General features: G+C 44.3%; 1 protein-coding gene across 5 annotated transcripts in view; it reads left to right on the top strand.

Annotated features, from left to right (window-relative positions):
- Positions 1–24,203, top strand: part of MPHOSPH9 (M-phase phosphoprotein 9) — a 285,436-nt gene that overhangs the window by 51,599 nt on the left and 209,634 nt on the right. For all 5 annotated transcript variants that reach the window (XM_073586084.1, XM_073586083.1, XM_073586081.1 and 2 more), the window contains one exon: positions 18,259–18,352. In XM_073586084.1, coding sequence (XP_073442185.1) covers positions 18,267–18,352 — 86 coding nt within the window. In that variant the 5' untranslated portion in view covers positions 18,259–18,266. Of the gene's footprint in view, positions 1–18,258; positions 18,353–24,203 lie in introns of those variants that run through there.

Below are 24,203 nucleotides of genomic sequence, written 5' to 3'. Positions count from 1 at the left end.
GTTTTTTGCTTCAACCCCTTATTCCTTTCCCCCTAATTGAGCTGGGATACTGCTGGCTTTTACCTGTATGGAGCCTGCTCAGTTCCCTGCTCTGCTGCGTAGCTGCACATGTGGTGTTAGGTCTTTGCTCTGATGCTTGACCATTTACATGTGCGGTCCCTGGTCGCCACTGTGGAAGCTGTCCGCGGGTTGTGAGGTCATTTGCAGCTGGTGCATGACTTTCCATGTGTGCCTTGGCTGGCAGCCATGGCCAGGTGCTCTAAGCTGCAGTTCCTTCACTGATTGTGCTGCAGTGGTTTCTGTGTGTGCTTAGGGCGTGCGCAGCCACACCTCCCCTGTTTATATCAGGGTTAGTGTGTGTACTTGAAATGCTGTCCCCAGCCAATTGCTGAGGGGCAGCTCCATTATAATCTGACCCTGCCCTATGGGCGGGGCCAGAGCTACTCACAAAGCTCCTGGACTTTGCCATGTGTGTCTCGTGTCTGTGGACCTCGTCTGTCTCGGTATGGTACCAAAGTCCCTGCCTTGATTCCTGCTTTGTCCTGTTCCCTCGCCCTGCCCTGGAGGCGGTATATCCGGGCCTGAATCCATGCTCCTGTACCTGTCCTGTACCTGACCCTGTCTAAATTCGCCCTGGCCTAGAGGCGGTGTATCCAGGCTTGAATCCCTGATCTTGTACCTGACCATGTCTGAATTGTCTGCTGTGTTGTGTTCCTGGAATCCCTCTGTGTTTGGAGCCCTGCACCCAGTGACTCTGAGACTCTTGTAACCGGTGTTCCTGCTGAGCATCTACTATGCTGTGCTCTGACTACCATGTGGTGCTAGCTCCATGCAGGCCCAGCAATCCTGCGGTGTTAGCACCATCACGCTTGAGTTCCTTCCTAGGTCCTATGCCCGGAGCCTGTTGACCGCAGCCTGGAACCTGATGACCACTGCCTGTAGCTAGATGACTGCAGTGGTGCCTGTAAGTCGTGTTGGATGTCCGGAACCAAACGACTCCCGTCTGATGACTGCCGGTGACTCTGATGTCCTGTGGGTGACCCTGATGTCCTGCCTGCGTGTGGATGACCTTGTGTATCCTGATGACCTCGTGCACCCTGATGTCCTGATAACCTCGTGTACCTTGATGTCCTGATGACCTTGTGTGTCCTGATGACCTTGTGTGTCCTGATGACCTTGTGTGTCTTGATGTCCTGATGACCTCGTATGTCCTGATGACCTTGTGTGTCCTGATGACCTCGTGTGTCCTGATGTCCTGATGACCTCGTATGTCCTGATGTCCTGATGACCTCGTGTGTCCTGATGTCCTGATGACCTCGTGTGTCCTGGTTTTGTCTATGTACTGTGACTTTATTTTAGTAAACTTTACTTTATACCTGAAGTTGTGCGGTGTCATCAAGTCCTACGTGTCCTTGTCCACATGCTCAGCTGCCACAGAATCCTGGTCGCTGCCCTTCCCTAGTTCCGGTAGGCCCAGGGTCCCCTATGTGGTATAGAGGGTCCATATTGCGTCCCCGGGGGATGCCAGCCCCTCGCCATCGGCGTGGAGGCGCCTGCTGGGCCGCGTCTGCGGCTGCAGTCGTGACAAAATTCTTACCACTTCTGGGGTAAAGGTTCAGGATGGGGTTCACATTGATAAGATCCTAGAATTCCTACAAAGGGGCCTAGAACAGGGTCTAGCGGTCAACACATTAAAGGTGCAAGTAGCGGCTTTAGGCGCCCTTTATAACCATGATGTGGCAGGTAATCCTTGGGTGGCAAGATTTATTAAGGCTGTAACCAGATCTAGGCCAATAGCTAGTCAAAGATTACCATCATAGGACCTGAATCTTGTACTATCCACACTAACAGGCCCTCCGTTCGAACCTATTCACTCGGCATCCCTAAGAATCCTGTCGTTAAAAACAGTGCTTCTGGTGGCACTAACATCAGCTCGCAGGGTAAGCGATATGCAAGCTTTATCAGCAGGGCCCCCTTTCACAAAAATTCTAGAGGATAGAGCCATTTTAAAACCTGACCCAGCCTATCTACCAAAAGTGTCATCACATTTTCATAGGTCCCAAGAGGTAGTCCTTCCTTCCTTCTGCCCAAATCCTAAAAATAAGGGAGAAGAAAAATTCTACACCTTAGATGTGAAGAGGTGCCTAGTACAGTATCTAGAGGCCACCAAAAAATAAAGGAAGGAAGGCTCTCTGTGTGTTTCCAGGGACCTCAGAAGGGACTCAAAGCATCTAAGAGTACCCTGGCAAGGTGGATAAGGGATGCGATTGCCCTGGCATATTCATCCAGTGGAAATACCATCCCAGAAGGGTTGAGAGCCCATTCCACGAGCGATGGTGACCTCATGGGCTGAAACATCTGAGGTATCGATAGAACAAATCTGTAAGGCGGCCACCTGGTCATCACCTTCGACCTTTTTCAGGCACTATCGATTAGATCTAGCCTCTACGTCTGACCTGACCTTCGGGAGAAGGGTCCTTCAGGCGGTCGTCCCTCCTTAAGCTACCAATCTCTATAATATTCTCTGTGGTGCTGTCATGGGTGAGAGAGAATAGCTTAGTTACTCACCGATAACGGTGTTTCTCGAAATCCATTACAGCACCCGCTTATTCCCCTCCCCTTCACGAGTGTGGTGAGCACGTTTTACTGTTTGTAGAGTCTTTCCGTTTAAGCACGGTGCTTCTGATAAATAATCAATATTATAATGTTGTGCATATATTTCTGTTGTTTAACTAACCTGGAGACCCTCTGATGCTCTGCAACCAACTGAAGGCGGAGGAGAGGTACCACCCTTTTATCTGTAGGTTCCTGTCCCTGAAGGGCGGATCCCCTCTCTCCATGGTGTTGTCATGGGTTCCGAGAAACACCGTTATCGGTGAGCAACTAAGCTATTTCCCCCCAAATTTTTTGAGAAAAAAGTGTGTCTTATAGTCCGAAAAATATGGTACCTAAACTTATTCTTTTGTTTCCTTGAGGTTAGAAGAAAGGTATTATAGACCACATGCAGCTGAAGTTAACCCCACATGCAAACACCTTTCCGTTGTGTAACCCATCTATTATATGCCTGGTCCTGGGCTCAAGATTCCAGGGCAGCCTAGATTGTAATATTAAAATCGCAGGTCTGTAACTGAACCGTGTGCTTAGGGGTGAGTGCCTTGTATATTAAATAACTGTCACGAGGGAGTCACGTCCCCCTGGAAGACTTGGAGTTACACGGTCATTTTGCATGTCTTCTTTAGAGATGATGTGATTTTTGTCCCATATTAAATGGATTTAGTTTCCTCTCATGCTGAAGAAGCTAACAACCCTTTCTTTGCTCGTCAGATACATGCATCTCCATTTCAGCTGCTTCAGCCGGTGAAAGATTCATCTTCCTGTGCTGTGTACGAAATCTAAGTGGTTGTAGTAGAGTTGTTTTAGTAGTGTTCTGTGGTTTGCTGTAGTATGTGTGTGTTTATCTTTTGGTTACTGTTCCCATTTAGTTCATTCCTCTCTGTGCCTAACCTCCTCCCTATTGTTGGTTTTGTGCTTTTGTATGATATAGGTTTTCTGTTATCCCTGTTTTGTCTTTGTGTTTACACACTATTCATTGGACGGCTACAGTTGCCTTTGGAGCTGACTTCCTCACTGCCTGCAAAGCGCAGGCATGAGGAAGTCTGCAGAACTGCCTGTGACAGATTGCTGATCTGTCACAGTGATCTGTGATGTGACAGATCAGCGATCTGTCACAGGACAGTGATGTCCCACCTGGGACTATGTAATAAAGTAAAAAAAAAAAAAAAAAAAAAAAAAAAGTGTAAAAATTATTTTAAAAAAATCGCTAAATAAATTAGTAAATAAAAAAACAAACAAACAATAAAAGTACACATATTTGGTATCACCGCGTCCGTAGCGACCCGCCCTATAAAACTGTCCCATTAGTTAACCCCTTTAGCGAACCCCTTAAAAAATAAAAATAAAAAACGAAGCAAAAAATAATTATTTATTATCATACCACCGAACAAAAAGTGCAATAACACGCGATCAAAAAGACACATATAAATATCCATGGTACCGCTGAAAACGTCATCTTGTCCCGCAAAAAACGAGCCACCATACAGCAGCATCCGCAAAAAAATAAAAAAGTTATAGCTCGCAGAATAAAGCGATGCAAAAATAATTATTTTTTATATAAAATTGTTTTCATTGCAAAAAACCGACAAAACATAAAAAAACGACCTAAATGAGGTATCGCTGTAACCGTACCGACGCGAAGAATAAAAGCGCTTTATCAATTTTACCGCACGCGGAACGGTGTAAACGCACCCCCCCAAAAGAAATTCATGAAACGCTGGTTTTTGTTCATTCTGCGTCCCAAAAATCGGAATAAAAAGCGATCAAAAAATGTCACGTGCCCAAAAATGGTACCGATTAAAAACGTCAACTCGTCCCACAAAGAATAAGACCTCACATGACTCGGTGGGTCAAAATACGGAAAAATTATAGCTCTCAATATGTGGTGATGCAAAAACTATTTTTACAATAAAAAGCGTCTTTTAGCGTGCGACAGCCGCCAAACATAAAAACCGCCATAAATAGTAAATCAAACCCCCCGTTATCACCCCCTTAGTTAGGGAAAAATAATAAAATTAAAAAAATGTATTTATTTCCATTTTCCCGTTAGGGTTAGGGCTAGGGTTAGGGCTAGGGTTAGGGCTCAGATTAGGGTTAGGGGTGTGTTGGGGTTAGGGTTGGAGTTATAATTGGGGGGTTTCCACTGTTTGGGCACATCAGGTGCTCTCCAAATGCAACATGGTGTCTGATCTCAATTCCAGCCAATTCTGCGTTGAAAAAGTCAAATGGTGCTCCTTCCCTTCCAAGCTCTGCCATGCGCCCAAACAGTGTTTTACCCCCACATATAGGGTATCAGCATACTCAGGACAAATTGCAAAACAACTTTTGGGGTCCAATTTCTCCTGTTACCCTTAGGAAAATAAAAAATTGGGGGCAAAAATATCATTTTTGTGGAAAAAAATGATTTTTTTATTTTCACACCCAGGCGTTGTAAACTTCTGTGAAGCACGTGGGGGTTCAAAGTGCTCACCACACATCTATATAAGTTCCGTGGGGGGTCTATTTTCCAAAATGGGGTCACTTGTGGGGAGTTTCAATAGTTTAGGTACATCAGGGGCTCTCCAAACGCACATGACTCCCGCAGACCAATCCATCAAAGTCTGCATTCCAAAACGTCACTACTTCCCTTCCGAGCCCCGACGTGTGCCCATACAGTAGTTTTCTCCCACATATAGGGTGTCAGCGTACTCAGGACAAATATGGGCAACAACTTTTGGGGTCCAATTTCTCCTGTTACCCTTGGGAAAATAAAAAAAATTGGAGACTAATTGATCATGTTTGTGGAAAAAATATGATTTTTTTTATTTTCATGCCTGGGCATTATATACTTCTGTGAAGCCCTTGGGGGTTCAAAGTTCTCACCACACATCTAGATAAGTTCCTTAGGGGTCTAGTTTCCAAAATGGGGTAATTTGTGGGGGGTTTCCACTATTTAGGTACATTAGGGGCTCTCCAAAGGCAACATGACACCCGCAGACCATTCCAGCAAAGTCTGCATTCCAAAACGTCAATACTTCCCTTCCGAGCCCCGACGTGTGCCCATACAGTAGTTTTCTCCCACATATGGGGTGTCAGCGTACTCAGGACAAATATGGGCAACAACTTTTGGGGTCCAATTTATCCTGTTACCCTTGGGAAAATAAAAAAAATGGGTACTAAAAGATGATGTTTGTTGAAAAAATACGATATTTTTATTTTCCCGCCCGGTCGTTATAAACTTCTGTGAAGCACTGGGGGTTCAAAGTGCTCACCACACATCTAGATAAGGGGGTCTAGTTTCCAAAATGGGGTCACTTGTGGGGGGTTTCCACTGTTTAGGTACATCAGGCGCTCTCCAAAAGCAACATGACACCCACAGACCATTCCATCAAAGTCTGCATTCCAAAACGTCACTACTTCCCTTCCGAGCCCCGACGTGTGTCCATACAGTAGTTTTCTCCCACATATGAGGTATCAGCGTACTCAGGACAAATTGGACAGCAACTTTTGGGGTCCAATTTCTCCTTGTACCCTTGGGAAAATGAAAAAATTGGTGACTAAAAGATCATGATTGTGGAAAAAATACGATTTTTGTATTTTCACGCACGGGCGTTATAAACTTTTGTGAAGCACTGGGGGGTTCAAAGTGCTCACCACACATCTAGATAAGTTCCTTAGGGGTTCTAGTTTCCAAAATGGTGTCATTTATGGGGGGTTTCTACTGTTTTGGTACATCAGGGGTTTTCCAAACGCGACATGGTGTCCGATCTCAGTTCCAGCCAAAAACGTCAAATGGCGCTGCTTCCCTTCCGAGCTCTGCCTTGCGCCCAAATAGTGGTTTACCCCCACAGGTGGGGTATCAGCGCACTCAGGACAAATTGCACAATATCTTTTAGGGTCCTGTTACCCTTGGAAAAATAAGAATTGAGGGTGAAAAGATCATTTTTGTGGAAAAAATATGATTTTTAATTGTACCGCTGTACGTTATAAACTTCTGTGAAGCCCTTGTGGGTTCAAAGTTCTCACCACATATCTAGATAAGTTCCTTGGGGGGGTCTAGTTTCCAAAATGGGGTCACTTGGGGGGGTTTCCACTGTTTAGGTACATCAGGGGCTCTCCAAACGTGACATGGCGTCCGATCTGAATTCCAGCCAATTTTGCATTGAAAAAGTCAAATGGCACTCTTTCCCTGCTGAGGTCTGCCATGCGCCGAAACAGTGGTTCCTGTTGTGAGTTCATTTTCCCCTCCGTCACTGAGGCCTGGTGAACTCCCTATTCTAGTGAAGGAAGGTAGTGAGCCTGATTATCAGACACCTGGGACTAATGAAGACGATTGGCTGAGTGGAGTCACTGACTGGATTTAAGGCAGCCTACGCCCTTGCTGCCCTGCGGGTGATTTCTCTGTGGACTCTTGGACACCAGTCTGATTTCTGCTCTCCTAAAGCTAAGTTTTCTGTTTTGCCTTTTGCATCTAAGATTTGTTTTTGTTTTTCTTGCTTTTTGGATTCTGCCACTCCCTGCTGGAGTGTGCAGTGTTCCGTGAGCTCTGGCTTCTGAGGGTACCTGAGTGCTGATTTAGTTTTGAAGCTTAGTTGCTTCAGGGCCATTTTTATATCAGCTTTTTGGCTTTTGTCTCTGATAGGGTTTTGGCAGATTGCAGACAGCAGCCTTCCTATCCGTTCCTATCTAGGTAGTTTTTGGGCCCCGTCTTTGCTCAGCCTGTCTTTCTGTCTGTGTAAGTGTTTTCATCTTGCTTCACCGTCATTATATGTGGGGGGCTGCCTATTGCTTTGGGGTCTGCTCTGGGGCAGTTAGATTTCCCCTTTCCTTCTTTAGGCCTATGTATCTCTCCGGCTGTGATCGAGGGGTCTAGGTCATCGTAGGAACCCCCCACGGCTACTGCTAGTTGTGTTGATAGGTTCAGGGGTCTGCAATCTGATAGTTGCCAACTTCTCTGGTTTTCAGGACTTAGCTAGCATTTCTGTTTTTGCCTCCTACGGTGACTCAATCATAACAGAATCACCCGCCCAACCGCAGATCCTGGGGTACTCAATAGCAGGAAAGAATTGTGTTTAAAAAAAAAAAAAAAAAAGTGTATATTCTTTCCTCTATATCTCTGAGGCCGTAGGGGGAATTTTTTTTTTCTCTCAATGGAGATAAAGCAAGTGTCTGATCGTGTGGAGCAGCTCGCTGCTGAAGTGCGAGGAATTTCCGCCTATCTTGCTCGTTCACATGCTGTTGAACCAAAGATCCCCACACCTGATGTATTTTTTGGGGATCGATCTAAATTTTTGAGTTTCAAAAATAATTGTAAATTATTTTTTGCTTTGAAGCCTAACTCGTCAGGGAGCCCCGCGCAGCAGGTTAAAATTGTCATCTCTTTGCTGCGTGGCGATCCCCAGGATTGGGCGTTTTCTTTGAAACCAGATGACCCTGTTCTGACTAATGTGAACGCATTTTTTCAAGCCTTGGGGTTGCTGTACGACGAACCTAATGCTATTGATCAGGCTGAAAAGACCCTGTTAGCATTGAACCAGGGTCGAGAATCTGCAGAGTTGTACTGTCAAAAGTTCCGAAAGTGGGCGGTCCTTACTACCTGGAATGATAGTTCCTTGGCTGCTCTCTTTCGGAAGGGTTTGTCAGAAGCCGTAAAAGATACTATGGTGGGATTTCCTGTTCCCTCTGGTCTGGACGATTCTATGTCTTTAGCCATTCAGGTTGATCGGCGTTTACGTGAACGCATGATTACACGAGAGGTGTTGCCACCAGTTGAACAGACGTCTGAACCTATGCAATGTGATAGAGTGTTGTCTAAGGCGCAACGTCAGGAATTTAGAAGGCGTAATAAGCTGTGTTTTTTCTGTGGAGATGCCTCACATGTTATTTCTGTTTGTCCTAAATGTGAGAAACGCTTTGCACACACGTTTTCTGTTGGTGGGGTTCAGCCTAAGTTTCTTTTGGCGATTACTCTGATCTGTTCCCTGTCCACATTTTCCGCCAAGGCTTTTGTGGATTCGGGAGCAGCGCTAAACCTAATGGACTTGGATTTTGCTAAACGTTGTGGATTTCCGTTGACACCCCTGCAGACGCCTATCCCTTTGAGGGGGATTGATGCTACCCCTCTGGCTAAAAATAAACCTCAGTTTTGGACCCAGTTGGTCATGCGGGTCGCCCCAGACCACCAAGAAAATTGCAGATTTTTGGTGTTGCATGGTCTGCATGATGCCGTTGTTCTGGGGTTTCCCTGGTTGCAGATTCATAATCCAGTTTTGGAAGTCTGTGTCTGTGGTGAGTTGGGGTTGCCGGTGTACCTTTAGTGAGGCTCCGGTTTTTTTCCACCTCTCCTCAGTCGCATGAGGTTCCTGACTATTTGGCGGACTACTATGATGTATTTAGTGAGAATGAGTCTGCATCCTTGCCTCCTCATAGGAGTTATGACTGTGCAATTGAACTAAACCCGGGGTGTAAATTTCCCAAGGGTCGGCTCTTCAATTTATCTGTACCCGAGCACGAGGCTATGCGGTCCTATATTAAGGAGGCGTTGGAGAAGGGTCATATTAGACCATCCTCTTCACCCTTAGGTGCCGGTTTTTTTTTTGTGGCCAAGAAGGATGGTTCTTTAAGGCCTTGTATTGATTATCGTGCCCTCAATAAAATTACTATTAAATATCAGTATCCGTTACCCCTGATTTCGGATCTATTCTCTAGAGTCAGAGGTGCTTCTGGTTTACCAAGCTTGACCTCAGGGGGGCGTATAATCTTATCCGCATTAAGCATGGGGATGAATGGAAGACGGCGTTTAATACTCCGGAGGGACATTTTGAGTACCTGGTGATGCCTTTTGGGCTCACTAATGCCCCTTCTGTCTTCCAGTGCTTCATGAACGATATTTTCCGAGACTTTGTCGATAAATTTTTGATTATCTATCTGGATGATATTTTTCATCTTCTCCAAGGATTGGGATTCTCATGTGGAACATGTTCGGACTGTGTTCCGGATCTTGAGAGAGAATTCTCTGTATGTCAAAGGATCAAAATGCCTTTTTGGAGTACAGAGAATTTCTTTTTTGGGATTTATTTTGGCGCCGTCAACTATTGAAATGGACCCGGCCAAGGTACAGGCCATTTATGATTGGGTTCAGCCCACTTCTTTGAAGGCCCTCCAGAAGTTTTTGGGTTTTGCTAATTTTTATCGGAAATTTATAGCAAAATTTTCTAGTATTGCCAAACCATTGACTGACCTGACCAGGAAGGGTGCGGATGTGTTGAATTGGTCTCCGGAGGCGGTTGCTTCCTTTCAGGAGCTGAAGCGTAGATTTACCTCCGCCCCGGTTCTGCGGCAACCTGATATCTCACTCCCGTTCCAGGTAGAGGTGCTTCTGAGATTGGTGCAGGAGCAGTGTTGTCCCAAAAGGATCCGGTAACATCTAAAATGAATCCCTGTGCTTTCTTTTCCCGTAAGTTCTCTTCATCTGAACGTAACTATGATGTGGGGAATCGGGAACTGTTGGCCATGAAATGGGCATTTGAGGAGTGGAGACATTGGTTGGAGGGAGCCAAACATCAAGTTGTGGTCCTCACTGACCACAAAAATTTGATTTACCTAGAGTCGGCTAAACGCTTGAACCCTAGACAGGCTAGGTGGGCCTTGTTTTTTACACGTTTTGATTTTGTGGTCTCTTTCCTTCCTGGAACTAAGAATGTCAAGGCAGACACCCTCTCTAGGAGTTTCTTTGCTGATTCTCCTGTGGTGACCAAGCCTGCCACCATCTTAGGCGAAGGGGTAGTTCTTTCTGCCATCTCGCCCGATTTGAGACTTGCTCTGCAAGAGTTCCAGGAGGACAAACCTGAGCGTTGCCCCCGTCGAAAGTTGTATGTTCCTGACCAGTGGAAGAAGAGAGTGATGTCTGAAGTTCATTGCTCTGCATTGGCTGGTCATCCAGGTATTTTTGGTACTAGAGATCTAGTGAGTCGCTCTTTTTGGTGGCCCACCTTGTCTCATGATGTCAGGAATTTTGTGCAGTCCTGTGGGTCTTGCTCCCGGTCTAAATCTTGTTCTCGCTCTAGTGGGTTGTTGATGCCTTTGCCGGTCCCCAGGAGGCCATGGACCCATATTTCAATGGATTTCATCTCTGATATGCCGGTCTCTCAAAGAATGACTGTTATTTGGGTGATTTGTGATAGGTTCTCTAAGATGGTTCATCTTGTACCACTCCCTAAGTTGCCATCTTCCTCTGAGTTGGTGCCTCTGTTTTTGCAACAGGTGGTTCGCTTGCACGGGATTCCTGAGAACATTGTAACATTGTGACAGAGGAGTTCAATTTGTGTCTAAATTTTGGAGGACGTTCTGTTCCAAGTTGGGAATTCAGTTGTCCTTCTCCTCTGCTTTTCACCCTCAGATCAATGGGCAGACAGAGAGAACAAACCAGACCTTGGAGTCGTATTTGAGATGTTTTATTTCCGCTGATCAGGATGATTGGGTTTCATTTTTGCCCTTGGCCGAATTTGCTTTAAATAATAGAGCTAGTTCTGCCACTTTGATGTCACCTTTTTTTTGTAACTTTGGTTTTCACCTTCGATTTTCTTCAGGGCAGGTGGAGCCTTCTGCCTGCCCAGGTGTTGACACTGTGGTGGAGAGACTGTACCAGATCTGGGACCAAGTGGTGGATAAGTTATCTCTCTCCCAGGAAAAGGCCCAGCGGTTTTCCAATCGACATAGGACCATTGGTCCCCAGTTTAAGATTGGTGATATGGTGTTGTTATCATCAAAAAATATTGCTATGAAGGTGGCTTCTCCTAAGTTTAAGCCTAGATTTATTGGACCTTACAAGATTTTGGAGATTATTAATCCGGTCTCTTTTCGTTTGGCTCTTCCTGTCACATTTAAAATCCATAATGTGTTCCATAAGTCCTTGTTGAAGAGGTTTGTTGAGCCAGTTGTGCCTGAGGTGGCACCTCCGGACCCTGTATTAGTTGAAGGTAACTTGGAATATGAGGTAGAGAAAGTACTGGATTCCCGTCTGGCTAGACGGAGACTCCAGTATTTGGTTAAGTGGAAGGGTTATGGTCAGGAGGATAATTCCTGGGTCTCTGCCTCTGATATTCATGCCAAAAGATTGGTGCGTGCCTTTCATCGGGCTCACCCTGATCGCCCTGGTAGCGTTGTTGAGGGTTCGGTGACCCCTCCTCAAGGGGGGGTACTGTTGTGAGTTCATTTTCCCCTCCGTCACTGAGGCCTGGTGAACTCCCTATTCTAGTGAAGGAAGTTAGTGAGCCTGATTATCAGACACCTGGGACTAATGAAGACGATTGGCTGAGTGGAGTCACTGACTGGATTTAAGGCAGCCTACGCCCTTGCTGCCCTGCGGGTGATTTCTCTGTGGACTCTTGGACACCAGTCTGATTTCTGCTCTCCTAAAGCTAAGTTTTCTGTTTTGCCTTTTGCATCTAAGATTTGTTTTTGTTTTTCTTGCTTTTTGGATTCTGCCACTCCCTGCTGGAGTGAGCAGTGTTCCGTGAGCTCTGGCTTCTGAGGGTACCTGAGTGCTGATTTAGTTTTGAAGCTTAGTTGCTTCAGGGCCATTTTTATATCAGCTTGTTGGCTTTTGTCTCTGATAGGGTTTTGGCAGATTGCAGACAGCAGCCTTCCTATCCGTTCCTATCTAGGTAGTTTTTGGGCCCCGTCTTTGCTCAGCCTGTCTTTCTGTCTGTGTAAGTGTTTTCATCTTGCTTCACCGTCATTATATGTGGGGGGCTGCCTATTGCTTTGGGGTCTGCTCTGGGGCAGTTAGATTTCCCCTTTCCTTCTTTAGGCCTATGTATCTCTCCGGCTGTGATCGAGGGGTCTAGGTCATCGTAGGAACCCCCCACGGCTACTGCTAGTTGTGTTGATAGGTTCAGGGGTCTGCAATCTGATAGTTGCCAACTTCTCTGGTTTTCAGGACTTAGCTAGCATTTCTGTTTTTGCCTCCTACGGTGACTCAATCATAACAGGTTCCCCCCCACATATCAGGTATCGGCGTACTCAGGACAAATTGCACAATAACTTTTGCAGTCCAATTTCTCCTGTTACCCTTGGTAAATTAAAAAAAATTGAACCTGAAGTATTTTTTTAGTGAAAAAAAGTTAAATGTTCATTTTTTTTAAATATTCAAAAAATTCCTGTGACGCACCTAAAGGGTTAATAAGCTTCTTGAATGTGGTTTTGAGCACCTTAAGGGGTGCAGTTTTTAGAATGGTGTCACTTTTGGGTATTTTCTATCATATAGACCCCTCAAAGTGGCTTCAAATGTGATGTGGTCCGTAAAAATAAAATGCTGTTGCAAAAATGAGAAATCGCTGGTCAACTTTTAACCCTTATAACTTCCTAACAAAAAAAAATTTTGGTTTCAAAATTGTGCTGATGTAAAGTAAACATGTGGGAAATGTTACTTATTCAGTTTTTTGTGTGCTATATCTCTGTGATTTAAGGGCATAAAAATTCAAAGTTGGAAAATTGCGAAATTTTCAAAATTTTCTCCAAATTTCCGTTTTTTTCACAAATAAACGCAAGTTATTTGAATGAAATTTTACCACTAACATGAAGCACAATATGTCACGAGAAAACAATGTCAGAATCACCGGTATCCATGGAAGCGTTTCAGAGTTATTACCTCATAAAGGGACAGTGGTCAGAATTGTAAAAATTGGCCTGGTCATTAATGTGCAAACCACCCTTGGGGCTTAAGGGGTTAAAAAAAAAAAATTAACATTTAACTTTTTTTCACAAAAATTTATTTCAGGTCCAATTTGTTTTATTTTACCTGGGGTAACAGGAGAAATTGAACCCCAAAAGTTGTTGTACAATTTGTGTTGAGTACGATGATACCCCATATATGCAGGTAAACCACTGTTTGGGCGCATGGCAGAGCTCGGAAAGAAAGGAGCGCCGTTTGACTTTTCAATGCAAAATTGGCTGGAATTGAGATTGGACGCCATGTCGCGTTTAAAGAGCCCCTGATGTGCCTAAACGGTGGAAACCCCCCTCAAGTGACACCATTTTGGAAAGTAGATCCGCTAAGGAACTTATCTAGATGTGTGGTGAGCACTTTGAACCCCCAAGTGCTTCACAGAAGTTTATAATGTAGAGCCATCAAAATAAAAAATGATTTTTTATTCACAAAAATGATTTCACCCCCAATTTTTTATTTTCCCAAGGGTAACAGGAGAAATTGGACCCCAAAAGTTGTTATGCAATTTGTCCTGCGTATGCTGATACCCTGTATGTGGGGGTAAATGCAAAATTGGCTGGAATTGAGATCAGACTCCATGTCGTGTTTGGAGAGTCCCTGATGTGCCTAAACAGTGGAAACCCCACAATTCTAACTCCAACCCTAACACCAACACACCCCTAACCCTAATCCCAACCCCAACCACGAACCTAACCCTAATCCCAACCCTACCCTAACTTTAGCCCCAACCCTATCTATAGCCCCAACCCTAATGGGAAAATGGAAATAAATACATTTTTTTTATTTTATTATTTTTCCCTAACTAAGGGGGTGATAAAGGGAAAGGGGTTAATAGAATATCAAGGAGATAATAGATTTCGGTCAAGCCTGTTGCGTGCCACTCAGGGCTGTGTAGTTGGTAAGCCACTTGGGCACTAAGTAGTAATAGCAAATTTACTATGGTAAATCACTATTTTTCTTTATTATAAATAGGGCCTTATAATAGTAGATCATAAAAGGTATTTATATTGTTAATGTGACGATCTGAGGTTTGTCGTTTGTTATAATCACCTAGGCAGATTAATGATGCAACTATTTTTTATTCCTTACCACAAAATCCCATCCTGGGGCCGGTAGTCCCACTTCCCCCCGTATCAGGCAAAACTCACTGCCTCACAACTTTTAGTTGTCCCACAGATTTTGTATATCCCGCTAGTATAGTCTGTAGTCACACTCCAGGCTCCTCCAGAAGACAAATAACGCAACCGACGCCCATGTATCCAGGAGAAACAATCCTTAAGAAAGTTGTGAAATCCAGATGACAGATCCCTCAACCGTAGCAGGGGGATCCAGTTCAGCTGCCAACCAATTTCCAAAACTCCATAGGCTATCCATCCATGGCTCCAGGACCTAGATCCTCTCCCCTCAATGTCACTCCCACAACTGCCTGACTAAACATGTGGCTTCTTTTCCTCCCTCCCCCTTACACATATTTAAGCTCAATTAATGTTCCATAAGCCCATCACCTCAAATGCATGTGAGAACCCCTGTGGTGACGGCTCCCTTGGGTCTACTGTCCCCGTCCGCACTCCTCACAATGTGCCTATTTGCTGGGAGCACAGTGGCTTGAGACCCCAAGGTAATCGTGAGATTAATAAAATGATTGCTTTACATTTACCTTTGGCAATCTCCTGTCTGACCTTATGTATACATAAGATCCAACCAGCAAGTCTTCCAATGTGTTACGGGGCTGGTGGAACGCACCAAATAAGATTAAATAATATATAAGGTGCGTTCCCAGCCCAGGGCCCACTGTGCAGCGGTGACCTGCTGCTGCTAACAAAGAGAGAAAGGCGTGTAGGAGTAAAGCCGGACACCGGCACGTAACTACTGAGCCGGTGCTAACAGACACGTGCGCCGTTACCTCACGTAACACGTGCCTGCCGGCGAACAACCGCAACCTGTTAGCGTCACAGGTACGGAGTGTGAACCACTGCTGCAAGGAGTGCAGTATCCACCCTGACGGACGCCACTAACCAGTCCAGTAACCGGACTGGAAAGCGCTACGAAAGTGCACGGCGTGAGTAGCGGACGCTGTGGTAGCAGTGGCCAAAGAGGCCTATACTGGCCAACGCCCTAGGCGCTAGCGGTGGATATGGAGCAACACTGCGGCGCTATGTAGTGTAGAGCAAACGTGCTGACTCTAATCCATCACCCTAACACAAACGTAGTATCAAAGGGAGGGGGAAATATAATGCGTCAGTCACCAGGCTCATTCATCCATCATCACACACACACTAAATGCTTTAGCCTCAGAGTCTATCATAGTGCATGGCGGGGCGGCCATGCGAGCCTTTATAGCTGTGCCCTTCTGGGACCTTCCTGATCCTCCAGATGGACCAATCAGAACTGGGGAAGAACCTGAGCATGTGACTCCCGATCCCCAATGGGAGATCGTCTCATGAGCATGCTCAGTGGAGTGAAGGAAACACTTGGACTCTGGAGTGTCTTGCTGCTGGACAGGCTGCACGGCCATAGCTGGACCAGAGGTTGCAGGAGCAATCGAACCCACAATGCTGGTGTGGGCAGAACGCCGGGATCGTGAAGTCTGCTGAGCAGGCTCCACTGCGGCCGGAGGGGAATGGGAGACCGCAGATGGCAAGGCTCGGGATTCCCGCTGTGCAGCGCCCGGAACCCGACGCCTAACACAATGCTTGCTAACACTGAATGGAAACATTGATTGCTGAGGCCGTACTGATGAGCAAGCAAATCACTATTAAAACACAGCAATAAGATCAACGTAACCACTTCTCCGTGCTGGAAAAAGTCTGCAACCCGTAGAGCCGTGGTCTCCACTCTGTGCATTGGTCCAATAGTCTTTAGTCCGTGGCCAGCTCCTCACAATTAACATTATAAACATGTCTATAATTCCTAATAAAACATTTAGCCAATATTAATAACTGCTGTTCTTTATCGTTTTCTTTTTAAAGCTCATAGTCTGTACATTTCTACTGGCTCCAATCAAACTAGCTTCGATTTAGACTCCAGAGCCCTGATACATCCAGAAATGGATACATGGTGGGCCTCTCTCCATACACTTGTTTAGGAGTTTCTAAAATGGCAAATCAATTTTTTATAAACTCATTTATAAATGGATGGAGAGACCCTTAAACCTATGCTTTGTGGTCAGCTTCTCTGTCCGCAGTGCCAGAGGAGATACACCTTTTCTCTTGGTGTTTAATTTCTGTTATCATTGCTTCAGTCTTTTTAGGGTAGCATGTGTTTTCATTTACTCATTTGTCTGCCCTATCATCTTTTGGGTGCAGCTTTATATACTTTTCTCCTGCTGGTATTTCCTGCTGCTGATAGTCTCATTTGGATGCCCAGCCATACTGCTGTAGTTTAAGCCAGTCAGTGAAAGACCATCTAGGGTTATTGCTTTGCTGTTTGTTCTTTACCCTTGTGAGGTAGCGCTGTCATTCACATAGGGGATCACTTGCTTAGCCGCCACAAAACCAGATCCGGCACGGGTTTTCCATAAAACCATTATAGTCCATGCGGTTTATTTATGCAGCATAAACCAAAGCAAGCAACATAAAGTTCATATCAGCATAGCGTCCTTGACAGAGCTTCTCTCTGTCCTCCCTGTGGTCACACAGGTTGGCATACACAGGCTCTTCAGCCTCATAGTTATCTCATCCATGTCAGGGTTTCCTCATGGCTGTTTCTCCATGCTACAGACATCCATTCCCTCCAGGGAATCCTCAGGCACGTGCAGCCATTACACACAGTCGCTCCCCATGCTGTTAGCCAGGAGACACATCTCCCAGCGGGTCCTTTTACAACGGACCAACCAGGTCCCTGCATTCACCCATGTGACCTACGCTGGCCACCTTATATGGTCCGTAGCCACGCCCACCGGGTCACATGGCTATGACCTCATCACAGGTCCTTGAACCATTCACACACACTTTGGACTAGCGTTCTTAAACACACCCCCTGGGTGCGTTTGTAGGTAAGTAGGTTCACCCGTCTCCCCAGTTACCCGGAGACTTCTCCCTGACACATTGACACAACATGTCAGCAGTATCAATGCTGATCAACACACATCAGTCTCCTTCTCAAGGCCACCCACCTTGAGATACATAATGGTCACTCATGACTCTGCCATTCATCCTCTCTCCTCGGACATCCACACAGCACCCCCTAGTGGACACAGTGGTCACTACACCACACCCTGCACCTATATTTTGTTTGTTTTTAGAAAGTAGGCGGAATATTCTCTTATTTTGTATTTCGTAGTTTGTTTAACTTCCTTTGATATCTTTCTATTTCAGCACACTTTCCCTTCTGTAGGTAATTTACATTCTGCTTTGCCCTCCAGTTCTTTAGGAGGAACGTGAAGTGCTCGATGGCCTTTCTGGCAGCATAGGTTTCGAGTTGCCATTGTCTAGTCTGTGGTTAGCGCTATCATAGCTCATGCAGGGTCAAAATCTCTAGTCTGTACAGGAATCGGCTCGGTCAGTTCCAGTTTTTAGTGTGTTAGCCATTTTTCCCGAGTGAGTTGCTACACTGTCATAACACACATATTTATGGCATACAAAACACGGACATTAAAAACCATTGCTAATGAGTGATAGCTTTCACATACAAGTAGCACAATAACCAATTCAAAAAATCCCAGTCCACTACGTATTATAATAATTGGTGAGTCAAAGATTTGATAAGATTTTGTCTTCCTAGTGTGTCTGAGGGCGCTATCTGGATTTAATTATCTTATTCTCCATGGAGAATTCATGAGAATATGTTGTATTTTAGTTTTCTTTTATGTCTTTATTACATTCAGCTTTCTCTTTCTCTGATGTGGCTAAAAATTAGATTAGGATTCAAAAGAGCTCCAGTTGTATACAAAGCTGAGGATTCCAACAATATGGAAACTTTTTTTTTCTTCCTCACAGTGTATAATATGAACATGGAGACTTCGGAAAATGTACAATCACCACAAGAACTTGCAGAGCCATCAGAAGTTTGCACTGAAAATCAAGCTGATAGGTAAACTTTCTCATGTCATCAGTTGTCAAAAATGGGGAATGTCAAACATCTTTTGTATGTATTGTCCTATGGCACTTAAAGTGTTGTGCCCTGACTTACCAACAGACCTTCTCTAGACATTTTACAGCAGGGTAAAATACTCTTTTTAGCAATTTTGAGGGGTATTTTTAACCAGGCTGGGGTACATAATTTACAGACTCTCAAACTTGTAATAAGTAGGTATGTCCACAATGCCACTATCACTGCACTTCAACACTAGTGACTTAGGCAGTGAGCATTTTTTAGATTTATTAACAGAAAACTAATTCATCATTAAAGGGGTTGTGCGCTACTCTCTCCTGCAGTGTTGTGACATGGCCCTCACAGTCCCCTGATCCAGAAGGATAGAGGAGGGTGGGTTTTTGTAAAGCTGGGAAATTTGCATCACCTAGTCTTTCCTAACAATGATAGTGAACAAGCCATAATCCTAACAAGCTTATTAAAGGGAAGCTGTCACCTATTTTTAGCCCTATCAGCTGCCGGCACCGCCATCAGGGGCTTCTCTACAGCATTCTGTAATGCTGTAGATAAGCCCCCGATGTAACCTGAAAGATAAGAAAAACAAAAACAAGTATACTCACCTGGGCATCCGGTCCGGTCCGATGGGTGTCACGGTCCGGCGCCTCCCATCTTCTAGCGATGGCGTCACTGCAGGACTTTATCTGCCCTGTTGAGGGCAGAGTAAAGTACTGCAGTGCGCAGGCGCCGGAGCTCTCTGACCTTTCCCGGAGCCTGCGCACTGCAGTACTCTGCTCTGCCCTCAATAGGGCAGTTAAAGTACGCCTGCGCAGGAGCCGCGGCAGAAGTAAGAAGGAGGACGGCTTCGCTAGAAGATGGGAGGCGCCGGACCGCGACTCCCATCGGACCGGACCCCTGGGTGAGTATAATCTAACTTGTTTTTGTTCTCTTTCAGGTTACATCGGGGTCTTATCTACAGCATTACAGAACGCTGTAGATAAGCCCCTGATGGCGGTGCTGGCAGCTGATAGGGCTACAAATAGGTGACAGATTCCCTTTAAGGTCTGAAACCTTGGTCAAGGTTATCTGAGCACACAAATTTCCAAGGGTGCATCTACCCATTTTCCTGTTTGTAATTTTTCAAATGTAAAACAATGAAAATAAATATTTTTTTTTGCCTAAAATACAAAGAAAATGTGTTATTTTAGGCCATTTACAGATCATGTCATCTTCAACTTGCGTAACTGTTCACAATAACAGTATTTTTGACCAGGGGTGCCCAAACTTTTACATACCACTGTACATCACATAGGAGACACTGAAACTCTACTGTATATACATCACGTAGGAGACACTGAGACTCTGCTGTATATACTTAACGTAGGAGACACTGAGACTCTGTGGTATGTACATCACGTAGGAAGCATTGAGGCTCTGCTGTATATAATAAGTAGGAGACATTGAGAATGTATTGTATATACATCAAGTAGGAGACACTGAAAATCTGTATATGCATCACGTAGGAGACTCTGCCATATGTATGTTTGTGTGTGTGTGTGTGTGTGTGTGTATGTATGTATGTGTGTGTGTGTATGTATGTATGTGTATATATAATCACGTAGGAGACACTAAGATTCTGCTTTGTATATATAAGGCGTATGTGTGTGTGTCTATATCAGGTTGGAGACTCTGCTGCATGTACATCACATAGAAGACATTGAGACTACTGTATATACATCACGTAGGAGTCACTGAGACTCTGCTGTCTCGGACGCGAATGCGTTTGAATATTCTGGTGCCGAGACTGGGGCAGAGGAGTGCTTTTCAGCAGTTGTGGGGACGAGTGAAAGGGTTTATGCAGAGAGGCAGGGTGGGAGAGATATGGAATGGAGCAGTTTGAAGGGATATTTTGGAGAGGGTCAGTGTGGGGGCGATATTTTGGAGAAATGCAAGGAAAGGGGAAAGTCAGCTCACTGATTTCAGATGCACCTTGTTAAGATGAAATTCAGCACGCCGAGTCACCCTAGTTCAGGTCGTGGAGGCAATACAAAAACAAAGAGATATTCTCCAGCGATGGGTACAATTGTAGATAATTGCACATTTATTGGTACATTTTGCTGTTTATTAAAGGTTACAGGGGAGGCACAGAAAAAAAACAATGCGTTTCTGCTATTGAGCCTTAGTCATGGTGTATTTGTGAAGTATATACCCATGCTTATATACCCCTTCCTGCCAAATACATGTGTGCATAATTATAATTAATCAAGAGTCAATAATTAACACTATATTGTATGGAACAAAAAAAGAGGGAAGATAAAAAAAAAACTTAATAAAAAACATTAAGGATCAATGTTAAACACTGTTAACTATATTGCAAAATTACCGTAGATCCTGTCTGATGTTCATTCTTTGTGGTACCCCAGTTTGTAGCCTGAATATCCAAAACGACTCTCTGTTCAAAATTTTTCTTCTCAAGTCCCCTAGTCTGATCGGTTTATATACTTTTTCTATGCCTAGAAATCATATGCATTTAGTGTCCCCCTTATGTACCTGTGAAAAGTGCCTAGAAACCACTGAAATATTGACTGCTTCAGAAATAATCACATCAGACAGGTGCCTTCTAATGCTTTTTTTTTAAAGGACCTACTGTGCATCCACATATTGAATTCTACATTATATGCATTCAATATGACAACCATTGTATTAAAGTTTATGAAACTTTGTATTGTAAATTGTTGTAATTGGGTAACATTGCTCTATAGTCATTGTGATGTATGTCAAAACTGGACAAATAAATATGTGAGTCAGTCCTAAATATGTATGTGAGGACTATATCAAGGTAGAACATATCTGTACAAGGATGAGAAAGCATGAATGACTAAATTACTGGTAGTCTCCAAAATCTATACAAAGATTACATGCAACCTGTTAGATAGGCACGCAAGGCAAATATATAAAAGTATCCCATAATATTTAACTATAATAATCATTACCTGTGGTCATGGTACATAGAGGGGATGAGAACGGAATCTCAACGCGCGTTTCACCACCCACGTGCGGTTTCGTCAGCATGCGTTTGAGTGCTTCATAAATTTATTATTGGTTTGGACTGGACAACCCCTTTAAACTGAGTTTTTGGAGCAGAAACTTGCCAAATCCTGCTCATGATATCAAATCTCTTAAGTTTCAATATAGCCATGATGCATGTTATGGATTGCTGCATGTGTACAAGATCAGAACTACCGTTAGGACATAAATTCAGCGCCAGAAACACTGTTAGTGTATGAATGAAATGCCAGAAACACTGTCAGTACATGAATGCAGTGCCAGGATCAATGCTAGTGCATGAATGGCAGAGCCTTAAAAATAAAAGGATTACCCATGCTGCATTCCTGAATAAATAATTACCCCTCATTGTGCTTCCTGCACACAATATCCCCCACCACACTGTCATCTCCATAATTTACACCAACACTGCGCCACTCCATACTGTCCCCCTCACACTGCTCCTCTTCACAATGACGCCCTTACACTGCCCATCTCAATAATATCTCCTCACACACACTTACCCTCTCTATAATATCCCCTATACTGCCCCTCTCCATAATGTCCCGCACACTCACTCTGCCCCTTTCTATAATATCCCACCCACACACTGTCGCTCTCCAAAATATTGTGTATAATTATTTTGCTTTTTTTGTTACTATTTTCTTGGAAAAAGCTAGGTGAGGGTATTGTCCCAAGAGTGGATATCTTTCTGACGATAAATCTGACTTCTAAGGCCTGTTTCACACATCAGTTTGTCAGCATCAGTCAAGATCCGCCGATTTGCAAAAAAAACCGGATCCGCCATTTTTCTTGGCGGATCCGTTTTTTTCCCCCATAGACTTGCATTATCGGCAGATCTTGACGAATGGTCATCCGTTGGATCCGATATTTTGCGGATCCGCCAAAATTTTGGCGTCCGCTGACATCACTTGACGGTCACTGCAACGTTTTTTCCACCGTCGGATCCGCATTTTGGCTTTTCCAGGAGATTTAACCCTAAATACCGGCAGAAGATTCTCTCTCTCTCTCACTTTACCGCTCCCACGAGATCCACAATGCCAGCTCCCGCGAGATCCACATGCCCGCTCCCGCGAGATCCACTTGCCCGCTCTCGCGAGATCCACTCGCCCGCTCCCGGAGCCCGCTACATCGCCGGTATTATTTTATTTATTTTTTTTCCAGGTGCGGTTCCTTTAACATTACCATATCGGTGGATCCGGTGGCTCCCGTTGGTGTTTCGTCGGCCACGGATCCGTTTTCCGCCATTTTGGCGGATTTCAACTGACCTGAAAAATTGATGTGTGAAACAGGCCTTAGTTGTTTTTACATTTTTTATTGTTTATTGTCCCTATTTTAAAATCTATAAATATTTTTGCATAATGGCTAGAATTTCATTATATTGTTGACTATATTGTGTTGAGAAATGAATATTCTATTGGAGTTTTTTTATTCTAGGTGTTTTTTGGGGGTATTATGATTAGAGATGAGCGAATTTGTTCGGATTCGGTTCCGAATACGATCGGATTCAAATATTGTTTGTACAATATTCGTCGAACACAGCCAAACGTCATTAGAAATGGGAGTAGAAATTACCAAATATGTTCGGAACCGATCGTAAGACATATATACAGCATGAATAGTGTTTGAATATGGCTCAAATATGTCAAAATCAGATTCGGGGACAAAATCCGAACAAATTCGCTCATCTCTAATTATGATCCAATAAGGCTATGTTCATGTGTTGCGTTTTTTGTTTCCTCAGGCAAAACCTGCTATCTTGGCAGTAAAGAAGCTGCTTACAAAAAGCATGCTTTGCTGAGTTTTTGATGCGTTATTTGCTGCCTTTTTTTGTCTCTTGTGCATGTTGATAAAGTTTAGCCAAAAAAGCATGACTTAACTTCCATAGGGTTTTGCACTAAAAATACAGCAAAAACTGATATCTTCGTTTCTGCGGCATTATTTCATTTACCAATTGTTTCATATGGGTGAAAAAGCCCTGCAAATACGCAGAAAAACCGCTGTAAGAAGTGTGTGCATGAGTGTTCTGAAATCACTTACACTTTGCTGGTACTGTAAAACACAGCTTAAAATTTGCATTAAAAAACGAGGCAAAAATAAAATAAACACTGCAAAAACGCAACGTGCGATCATAGCCTAAGGCTGGGGTCAGTGTCGCTCCGATCCGAGTGCCGGCGGCAGTGTCGGGTATTGACGTGCGAGACTCATCCGAGTTTCTTGCAAGTCTGACCCCGGCCTAATAGGCTCTCTCTGTTAATGCCATTATTGAATTGGCCTCAAAGTCCAGTCTGAATAGTCTATATTTCAGTCTGGTTAGAACTTTTCGACATTCTACATTGAAATTATCATCATGAGAACAGTTTCTCTTCGTTCTTATCAGTTCTCCAGCCGGAATGTTTTTTCACTACATGAGGTGGGTGACATAAATGGGCTTCTAAAATAGTATTTCTTTCTGTAAGTTTTCTATAAGAGGAAATCATTATCGTACCTGTTGTTACATCACCGGTTAGTGTAATATGCAAATAATTTTTAGAGGGGTCAGACAAAATGTGTAAATTTAAAGGGAACCTGTCACCCCCCCAGGGCGTTTTTAACTAAAAGAGCAACCTTCAGCAGCACTACGGCTGCATTCTGTGAAGGTGGCTCTTCTGTTTCTGACCCCCATTAACGGCGAAATATTGACTTTTATAATTAGGTCCTCAGACCTGGAATTAGTCAGAGAGGTACGGCGTGACCCTCTGTTTAAGCCGCCTCCCAGCTGTCCATCAACCCCTCTGTAGCGTCCGGC

Source organism: Dendrobates tinctorius, unplaced genomic scaffold, assembly GCF_039654945.1.
Source record: "Dendrobates tinctorius isolate UK_male_01 unplaced genomic scaffold, ASM3965494v1 ptg000090l, whole genome shotgun sequence".
Lineage (NCBI taxonomy): Eukaryota > Metazoa > Chordata > Amphibia > Anura > Dendrobatidae > Dendrobates > Dendrobates tinctorius.
The sequence above is the reverse complement of the archived record's forward strand: the minus strand, read 5'-3'. Positions and strand labels throughout refer to the sequence as shown.